The following is a 10,687-nucleotide window of genomic DNA, read 5'->3' on the forward strand; positions in this document are numbered from 1 at the left end:
ATTGTTTAGTAGGTTACTGTCCTTGTCTAGCTTTCAGCAATACTGAAAAAGCCTCTGTCAGTGTGGTGTAATGGTTAAGAAGCTGGACATGATTGCTAGTTCAATCCTGAGATAGGTCTCTGCTATTCAACCCTTGAGTAAGGTTTTTAAGCTCAGTTGTGTCAGTAAATATCCATCCATCCATTTTCCAAACCGCTTATCCTACTGGGTCGCAGGGGGGTCCGGAGCCTATCCCGGAAGCCATGGATACGAGGCAGGGAACAACCCAGGACGGGGGGCCAGCCCATCGCAGGGCACACTCACACACCATTCGCACACACACGCATTCCTACGGGCAATTTAGCAAGTCCAATTAGCCTCAGCATGTTTTTGGACTGTGGGGGGAAACCGGAGTACCCGGAGGAAACCCCACGACGACATGGGGAGAACATGCAAACTCCGCACACATGTGACCCAGGCGGAGACTCGAACCCGGGTCCCAGAGGTGTGAGGCAACAGTGCTGACCACTGCACCACCATGCTGCCCCTTCAGTAACTATCCAGCTGTATAAATGTGTGTAGGAAGTGTGTAGAAATGTAAACTGTGCCAGGTGCTCATCTGCAAAATCTCAGATGTTTCATATAATGACGGCTGTAATGTCATTAAAATTCATAGCTTTTATCCAAAAAAATGAAACTCTTCTTATAAGTCATTACATTTGACATAATTTGTATCTTTCCTCTTTCAGGAAAACAGGTTACACTTGAAGAAGCACTGAAGAATTAAGCTACTGAAGGATTCATTAAAAATGGGGAACGCACCATCAGAAAGTAACATGGGCAACCGGCTGAGATGCTGTAAGTGTAACAAAGTCCTGCCTCCATGCAAATCCTTCTCAGATTTATACCAAAGTACTATTCATGGGCGGCATGTACATGTCTTCAATGGAGGAGAATACTACAGACCAGTTGGCCACAATAATTTGTACGAGTGTAAACCATGCTTTTATAAGGAAGTCGAAGATCTAGAAAAACTGAGAGAGGAGGAGAGGAGGAGAGAAGAGGAGAGAAAGAGAGAGGAGGAGAGGAGTAGAGAAGAGGAGAGAAAGAGAGAGGAGGAGAGGAGAAGAGAAGAGGAGAGAAAGAGAGAGGAGGAGAGGAGAAGAGAAGAGGAGCGAAAGATGAAAGAAGAACAGCAAAGGGCAAAAGAGGCTGAAGAGAAGAAGAGACAAGAAGAGCTGACTCAAAGGCTTGAAGAATCACACCAGCAAGCTCAAGAACAGTATGAGAAACAAATGAGAAGGAACATTTCAAAAGAACAGAAGTCCAAGCTAGATGTTCTAATAAGTCATCTGGATGAGTTTGAGGCAAACTATGAATCATGCAGTGAAAGTGACGAGCTTTTAGCAAGCATCTCATCAAAATGCATCATCCCACTTCCAAACCTCCATCTCACTCAGCTGACTGATGATGAGCTGGGGAACATACTGTCAGCCCTGGACAAACTCCTCTTTGATGATTGGATCAGTGCTCCTCCATCCCTTAGCACTCTGCAGCACGCTCAAGTGCTCATCACGGAACTGACTTTGGAGATATCTGATGGACTTTCTCTGCATAGCATCTCCAATCAGTTGCAGTCCCTGGTGGAGATCATCAGCCAATCAGCATGCGATACTTCTGAGAGTCTCCTGCTGACTCAAGCCCTATACCTGAACCTGATGCACTTCTTCACTGACCATGGCAGCTATGATACTGATGCAGCTCTCATAGCCAAAAGATGGGCTGAGGAGGACCTGTCCACTGAAGATCTCTTTCTTATAGAATTCCTTGGCATCCTCACATCATCACTACAGAATGTGGTTGGAAGAGTCTCTGTATTCATTTTAAAGATGGAAATCCAGTGCTTGAAGCTTCTCCTATTCAGACTCACACATCTAAATGGCAAGAAAAGCCACTCAGAATCCACTGAAATGCTCCTCAGACTTGTACAAACAGACCAATGGACCCCAGCAGAGGCTGTGACTCTGCTCAAAGCACTGTCTCAGAAATATTTAGAGGACACTCCAATAACTGAAGTGCTCATGTTGGTGCAACTGTATGACATATCACCAGAGTGGAGGGATGACTCCGGAAACTCTTTAATCCAGGCTCTGGGCTTCATTGGCCCTGAGAGATTCCAAATTGATTTCCAAAAGACTCTCAGAAAGCAAGATGAGAGCAGTCTAGAGTCAGCTGTAGCAGAATTAAAAACGTCAGAGAATTTGGATGATTCTGTCATTGATATGATAAAAAACATTATTATTGGCGTCCTACAATATTCTGAAAAGCCCCCAAAAGATGAACCATTTATGAAAGATTCCTTTAAATGTGCAAACCTGAGTGAAGATAACATCCAGAGCTTTCTGTCTCAGCTTTGCAAAGCAGTTTTTGACACAAAAGGCTGGTGGCCCACAGTGCAGCAGATGCTGAGGTGGTGTGTGTTGGTGCTGACTGAGAAGAGCAGATCACCAGAATTGGTTGGTGTAGAAGACGACCTCAGTGTTACAGCCATGTTTGCAGCCACCCAGGTCTGCATGGGAAACAAGCTGGACATTGTGCTAAGCTCTGAAGTTCACTCACACGAGCAAACCAAGGAGTGGTCTGACTTCTTCAAGCACCTTGGAATTTCTCTTGTCACAAACAAAAAGAAAATGGACGCATCACAGTGGGATGTCTATGAAGCAGACATTGTGTACGGTACCATGGATGACTTTGTCTCTGATTACTTTCAGTATGGTGCAGAGGTGATGGTAACTGGGAAGCCTCACCTTAGCCGAGGATTTATCATTGAAGAAAGAAGTCTTGCTGCTTCACATAATCTGGAACTTTCAAAGCTCAAGGAAAATGATGCCCTAGTGTTTGCTGCAGAGACCCTGCAAAGCCTCATTGATCATTTTCACAGTGAAGATATGGAACTGAGACACAGATTTATTAAGGCTCTTTTTCAGGTGCTCCACATGAGTCTAAATTGCACAGATGCTGACAAGAAAATCATAACCATCTCACAAAAACTTACAGGAAAGGAACTGCCTTCTAACGAGGCCTATATACTAACCATTCTTGAGAATCTTCTTACCGTATTTACTGTAGAAAGAGAAAGTAACACAGCATTGCAGGTAGGCAAATTGTGTTTCAAGAGTTTATTTACCTGTGCAGAGCAAATCCAAGCCTCAAACGAACAAACCAAAGAACTCTTCCAGATGGTGTCAAATCTTGTAGAACAACAACTTTGGTCACCAGTACAAGCCTTAAGCCTTCTTGTAGCATTAACTGACCACTACCACGATGAAGACTGTAAATCTATCATGAAGATTTTACATCTGATGGAAACATATCAGGTGTCTTCTGAGTGGACAGATGAGAAGAACCAGTCCCTCCTTGTGCTTTGTAACTCACCTGAAACTGAGAATCTGATCCAGCATTTAGATAAGAGCTTCAGAAATGAGAAGGAAAAAAACCTTGACAGTCTTTTTGATGAAATACGGCAAATGAAAAACATTGATGAACAAACACTTGAGAAATCATACTCTATAGTGAAGACTGTTAAAGACCTGATTGAATCTGGTGAGATTGAAAACCATAGAGATGTGCAGAAAGCTAGGAGTTTGAGTCATAGCACAGACACGGAAGACCTTCAAGAGATTCTGGCAGTCTTATGCAATGCTGTACGCCTGTGCAATGTTAAAGGGAAGTGGTGGCCCAGAACCACTCAAATGATAAGCTGGTGCCTCTTGGCCTTGTCTGACACTGGAAAGCTCCTGGAGATGGGAACTGGAGAAGGGAAGTCTTGTGTCATAGCAATGTTTGCAGTGCTGCGTGCACTTAGGGGTGAAAAAGTAGATGTGGTGTCCAGCTCTTCTGTGTTATGTCAAAGAGATGCAAAAGAATGGACCAACTTCTACTCACACTTTGGCGTCACAGCTGACACAAACACAAATAAAACTGAAGATAAAGATAGAAAAATATTGAAAAAGATATTTGAAATGAAAGATGTGAGGCCGAATCGCAGCTATCAGTGCATCATAATCGATGAAGTGGATTCACTGCTGCTGGATCAGGGAGTGCAGCTGACCTACCTGTCCAGTCCCATGGTCTCCATGCAGCACCTCAACACTGTTCTGGCCATAATCTGGGCCCATGTCAGCCAGTATGGCTTCCTGTCAACGGGACACCGTACTTTCATACAGGGTCCCCCTGCTTCATTCTTCACAGCCATATTTGACTCATTTCACACAGACGGAACTGAAATTAATGACCCTATGGATATTTTACATATTGCTGAAGAATCAGAGGTAGTGCCAAAAGGATTTACAGAGGATATCTACAATAGTGAAAAAGACGAACTTCTCAGCAAACTGAAAACTGTGAGTCAGGATGCAGTGGTAGATTTTTTCCAAAACCTTGAGCACTATGTCCCCTATGATTTTACTGTGTACACTTTAGATGACAATGGATTGCTCTGTCTTAGAAAGTCCAGCACATACAACAGCCAGGATGTTCCAAACCTCATATTTCTTGTTTTGGAGGATGGCTTGTGTTGTTCACTCTATGATTCTGAAGACGTTCTAATTGAGCCCATTGCACAATTGATCTCGGAGAAGATTCAGTACAGCCCATATGACGACACTGAAGACAATAAAGGCAAAATCAACGTCCCTAGATTCCTGAAAAATCTGATAGAGAAGAAAGTGTCAGTGTGGGTTCAGAATGCCTTTATAGCAACGAGACTGAGGGAAGGACGAGAATATGTTGTAGAAAACGACAGTGTCTGTCCAGTGGATTTCAGATCCACCGGTATTGTAGAACTGAATAAGAAATGGGGAGATGGTCTACAGCAGTTTGTTGAAATTAAACACCAAATCAAACTCAGCACGATTTCAACAGTGACAAACTACATTTCTAACATTTCCCTTTTTGAAAAATACCATGGGAAAATATATGGAACGACAGGGACACTCGGGAGTGAAACAGACATGCTGTTTTTGCAGGACCTATATCCAGATTTCTCAGCCTGCAAAATGCCGACTTACAACCGGAAGAAATTATTTGAGGTCAAAGGTACTGTGAAGACTTCAGCTGAAGAGTGGAAATCTGTGATAAAACAGGAGGTCATGGCTCAGATTAGCCCAAATTCATACAGAGGTGGAAGAGCAGCCCTGGTGATCTGTGAAACTATCAACAGAGCCAAAGAGATCTATGAAGAGCTGAAGAGCATCATCCCAGGTGAGATCATTCTCTACTGCCGCAGTGACAAAGACAGCTTGAGCAAAATGGACAAGGACCTGGAACCTGGTGATGTCATTGTTGCCACAAACCTTGCTGGTCGTGGAACAGACATAAAAGTCTCCCAACAGGTGAACAATAGTGGCGGATTATTTGTGATCCTCTCTTTCCTTTCTGAGAACTCAAGAGTGGAACTCCAGGCATTTGGCCGAAGTGCACGCAAAGGTAAACCTGGATCTGCTCAGGTTATCATGACCACTGACCATCTGCAGGAGTCCTTCAGGAGAGTGTCTTCTCTGGAGGAGGCAAAGAAGACAAGGGACAGACTTGCAGCAGAAAGGCTAAATGTCATCATGAATGATGTCACAGAGATGAAACTGCGGGAGGACCTGTTTTCAGAGTATTGCAAAACCCTTCAGGATATTCACAGCATCACAGATCCAGGTGAAAAAAAAGCTGTGGTCGCCATCATGAATGAGTTCTGGGGGATTTGGTTACAAACTAAATCAGAAGAAATTGACCAGCTGAAAAGGAGTGAACTGGAAAACAGCCTGAAGGCTGATTTGTCTGAGGCGAAAAGTCAGTCTCAAAGCCAGACTTCACCGTGTTCTAGCATTTACCACTATATCAAGTTTGGGAATGTCGCACTGGATAAAAAAAAATGGGATATCAGCAACAAGCTATTTGAAAAAGCTATGAAGCAAGATGAAAGTTGGGCAGCCATAGCCTTTTACAGTCATGCTTATTGCACTATAAAGCAGAAGAAGGGAGATTATCTCACTAAGGCCAGAGATGATCTCGTGAAAGCACAGGAGTCTCTGAAGTACATTGGTGTGGAAAGCATGGTCTGCCTGCAGTTTGTAAAAATGTCCTCTGCTGCCTCAGTCGAGAACAACTCATCCAGCCTTGAAAAGCAGTTAAGAAATAAGTGCAGCATGTTTGGTTGTTTTGATAAAAACATTAGTGAGGCTATCAACAAGCTGGATGAGATAAAAGGAAGAGGGAGGGACGCCAAAGCCAATAAAGCACCCATGTTCTCCCTGGTGTCGAGTGATGATGAAGATCTCCAAGTGGAGGCCGATAACCTGTACAGTCAAGGTCTGGAATATATATTTTCTGTGGAAGAAGAACCTCGTTTTCCATGGGAGGCTTTACTGGTGTTCTGTCTTGGAGTTCTGCAGATTATTGGAGGGGCACTGCTCACTGCATTTACATGTGGAACATTAGCTCAGGTCGGCATGGGGTTGATCACCGAAGGAATATCAGACTGCATCTATGGCATCGAGTCCATGGTGACAGGAGAATTCAGTTGGAAATCATGGGCTATAGAAAAAGCCATTTCTATTGGTGTATCACTCATTGGGTTTGGAATTGGAAAGCTGATTGCAAAGGGCTTCAAAGCTTCTAAACTGTTGATTAATAGATTTGGCAAAGAACTGAAGTCGATGCCACAGTTTCTCTCCAGAGAGGCTAAAGATGGCCTTAGTGTCGCTGCGAAGACAAATATGAAGAATGCAATGATGCACACTAAAAAACGAATTGTAGAAGAAATCATTATCTATGGATTTTCAAAGGCAGAAGAGGCATTACTTACACAAATATTAGATGGCATTAAAAATGACGTGAAAAACGGAATTGCTGATAGTGTGAAATCCAGCATGGACAAAGAGCCCTTGTCTGCATTGGTAGACTCTCTTATACTCTCACACCTTCAGGGTAAAGAACAATTTTCTGATCTCCTGCAGGACGAGAACAGAAAGAGCAAACTTCTGAACATCTTTAAAGAGTTAAGCAAAACTGCATTACAGCCATTCTATGCAGACCTCAGCTGGCAGAATAAGCTAAACTCATCCATCTCTACAGTGATTGATAGAGCTAAATCAGAGACCTCAGGCAAAACCCGTGGAATTCTGATAGCCATCCAGACTGTCCACATGGTGTCACTGGCAGCAGATGCCATCAGTACAGTGGTCAAACTCTCAAAAAAGTTTCTCTCAAACCTTCAGGAAGAGCTGAACAAATTTAACAAAGAAAAAGGTTCTTCAGAGAAAGTGAAGCCAAATGAGCTGTCTGCTTCAGAAGCTGAAATGCTGAAAGAATTCAAAGAGGATTTAGGCGACGCCATCAGTGAATTATTAGCCGACGCTTTAGTAGAAGTGTTCCACCAGAAGTTCTCCAGTCACCTTGTTTCTCTTGTGCAAGGCGAAGTAAATGGCATCGTTGGCCATTATGTAAGAACAGGCTTAAAGACTGATAGAACAGAGGAAAAACTCAGAGCTGGACAAAACAACAGATACATTGCATATATGCCAGGAAACCCGAATTCGAAACACAAGCTTGCAGGGGAGTCAGGTGAACGCTCACAGTCACACGCTGAAAATATCAGGAACCCCACAACGGCAGGTACCCTTCTCGACATCAGAGTCCTGTCTGAAACCACCGGCACTAAAGTTGTCATCCTAACACCAGACAGCCATGGCAAGCTTACCAAAATGCAGGAGCTGAACCCAAGTACTAAACCTGCCACTCAAACTGTGACACTGATCTACAGACCAAAGAGTGCCCAGTTTCCGGATGGTCATTACGATGTGCGCGTCAATAATCAGACAGTGAGTGTAACCAGCGAGGGCAAGAGCTGCCTGTTTCATGCTTTAGCACGAGGCATGAAGCCATTGGCCAGTGATAAAGAGATCGCTTTAGAAGCAGACCGCCTCCGATCTATGGAGGCCAACACTCTCCTGAGTCACCCGGACCAATGGGAGCCATTCATCAAGCGTAAAGAGTGGACTGAAGCAATCAGAGGAGGGGATTGGTACATGGCAGAGGGAGCTGCACCAAAAAGAAAATTTAAAGAAGTAATGCTTGAGAATGAGGTTGGAAAAATAGTATTATACAAGGATTGGAAAAAATATGCAATTGAAAATCCAGGTATTGGACAATACATCAATGCAGACCATCAACCACCAGTGAGTAGTATTTTGAAAGCTAGAAATTTGAACCAGAATAGCAAATTAGCTGAAGCTATGCTTGAAGTGGCAACAGCCTCATCTCCACTGAATACCCGTCTGATTCCTGATGTGAAAAAATATCATGGCCTTCAACTTCCGGTTGTTTGTGTGCCACGAGAAATACATCGTGAGTTTCCCAGTACAAAGTCAAAATACTTTAGGACAGAGTTAGCTGCTGCCATAAGCAACGATAATGTTGTGGACACCTTCAAACTGACCATCCTTGGCGGGATGGTCCGATCCGATTTAAATAGTGCTAAGAACTTCAACGACTTCCAAAACTGCCCAGAAATTAAAGCCACTTATGAAAACAAGTTTAAGGAACAATCTGAACAGTTGCTGCAGACATGGCACAACCAGCTTAAAGGCAAGGGCGTCATGACGAATGCCGATTTCAACACCCTTAGTTCATGGATCAACAACGAGGGCTACAAAAATCAAAACGATCCACACAGGAGCAAAGTCTCCAGTCTCCTATAATGCAAAGGTAGCATGGCATTTAATGTAAATAAAGGAGTGTTTATGATTTTGAAAATAGTTAATAAAGTGGTGAGTGGTAAAGGAAGTAAAGCAAGAGCTCCAAACTGTTTCAGCTCAAGGAATTTGAGAAGGAATCAGATGTTCAAACATGCAACTTGCCTACAAAATGACAACATAACTTGTATTCTCTATTCTGAGATCATGCTGAGCTTTTTGGCTGTTTCTGTACATTTTTTTCAGGCACCCAAGTTTATGATGTCAAACTTGAGTCACTTCATCTACAGCAGGGCTGTTTAAGTCACGTTCCTCATGGGCCAAATACTGCTAATTTTCCAAGACTTCCTTTACCTGTGAGCCAGGTGTGAAACCTCTCTGGCCAATTAGAATCAGTGATCATTAAAGTAATTACTTGGGAGAACTGCAAACAAGGTCTGGGTTTGGAATCAAGGGCCAGTTTTGAAGAGCCCCACGCTTTCCTTGCCAAGCAGGAGCGCTCCACCTGCTGGAGACTACTCAAATCACACATTTTTTTAATATATATATATTCCTGCTGCATATATAAAGTGAGCCATATGACTGGCTATATAAACTTGCCTTACTTTCCCCGCTACTACTGCTGCTGCATGGATTGCTGAATATGTGCTGCGATATGCGCACTGCCGTGCACAGAGAATGTACAGATACACAGCGGACAGACGCTGACCACAAGGGGTCTGCCTCATCTTATATTTTGTGTGAATTAGGAAACAGATAATTCATTCTATTCTTGTTATTATTGTGAAAGAATTTCTGAGGGAACTAGTTGTGGGGTCGCCTGGGTGGGGGCTCAGTGGGATTTACTTGCGATTTAGGCCTTCGGCAAGAAGATCAATGTCTGAATATACTGTCCTTGTGCTGTGTGGGTTCAGATGCGGGTTCAGAAGGTGTTTGCATGTGACCTTATCAGATGAGAAGAAAACATCTGGACAAGCTGAGCTGCCGGAAGAACTAAAGAAAGTGCTTTATAACCCTATAGACTATTTAAATGCATATATTTTAGCTGATTATATTCCATTCAGGAAAATGACGATTCTGGAATATGATTGTAATGAATGTGTTTAAGGCTGATTGTATTAATTATGTGTTAATGATTCATGCGTCAGTAATGTTGAGTCTTAGTGCCTTTGGTGACTGGAGACATTAGAGTAGTTACACGGGTGGCATGCTAAGCAGATGGGGTGCAGGATCTCAAGGCGTCGAGATGACTGGAGGGTGCAGGACATGAGGAGATCACGAAGGCACCATGAGATGCAGACATGAACAAACCCATCTATAGAATGGACGGGGGTGTCTCTGGCCCTATATTTTTAAGGTATACAAGTTGCATTTTCAAGATCCATTGACTTTGTTTATGGGTTCACTTTTGGGGTGGGGGGATTCTCTGCAAATAAAAGAAATCTTATCTTCTGAGAGAAGTGTCAGGTATTTTCTTTGTCTGTCAGATTGTGTTCAGAAAAGGCAAACAAAATGGAAGATTTCTAATTCTTCCACATTATCAATGTAAATTAATCCACAGCCAAATAAAGGAACTTGTTAAAACTTGAACATGTGAGTTTGCTGTGGTAGAGCAGATCAATACTGGGACATGTGTCCCAGTAAAAGGGGTCTAGCCACGCCCAACTAAGGTTATAATAGTTTTGCATTTTAAAATTAGTTTTTTTTTTAATCATGTTTGTATTCAGTCTGAATCTCTGTTTAGTTTTATTTAGTGTCATCAATGGTTTCATTAGGATTTCATCATTTTAATTGTCATTCCATGGACTCATTTTCATTTAACTTTATTCAGTTTCCATTGCAGTAATTTTATTTTAGGACAAAAAAATTGTCATGGATTTTTGCGGTATGAAATATAATCTATCATTGAAAATACAGTGTTTCTTGTGGATCAAGATGTTTGGCATGGGTGCAATATCAGGAGG

The 10,687-nt window shown here is 42.8% G+C and overlaps 1 protein-coding gene across 3 annotated transcripts in view; it reads left to right on the forward strand.

The window, feature by feature from the left end:
* The window catches only part of LOC125714871 (uncharacterized), a 32,044-nt gene extending 21,861 nt beyond the window's left edge, over window positions 1-10,183 (forward strand). Inside the window, exon 3 of one of the 3 annotated variants that reach the window (XM_048985912.1) lies at window positions 5,301-10,183. In XM_048985912.1, the coding sequence (XP_048841869.1) occupies window positions 5,301-8,729 (3,429 nt within the window). In that variant the 3' untranslated portion in view covers window positions 8,730-10,183. Of the gene's footprint in view, window positions 1-4,008 lie in introns of all 3 variants that reach the window. The other 2 variants (XM_048985913.1, XM_048985911.1) reach the window with 2 other exon arrangements.
* The last annotated feature ends 504 nt before the right edge of the window (window positions 10,184-10,687 follow it).

Source organism: Brienomyrus brachyistius, chromosome 19 (genome assembly GCF_023856365.1).
Source record: "Brienomyrus brachyistius isolate T26 chromosome 19, BBRACH_0.4, whole genome shotgun sequence".
Taxonomy (NCBI): domain Eukaryota; kingdom Metazoa; phylum Chordata; class Actinopteri; order Osteoglossiformes; family Mormyridae; genus Brienomyrus; species Brienomyrus brachyistius.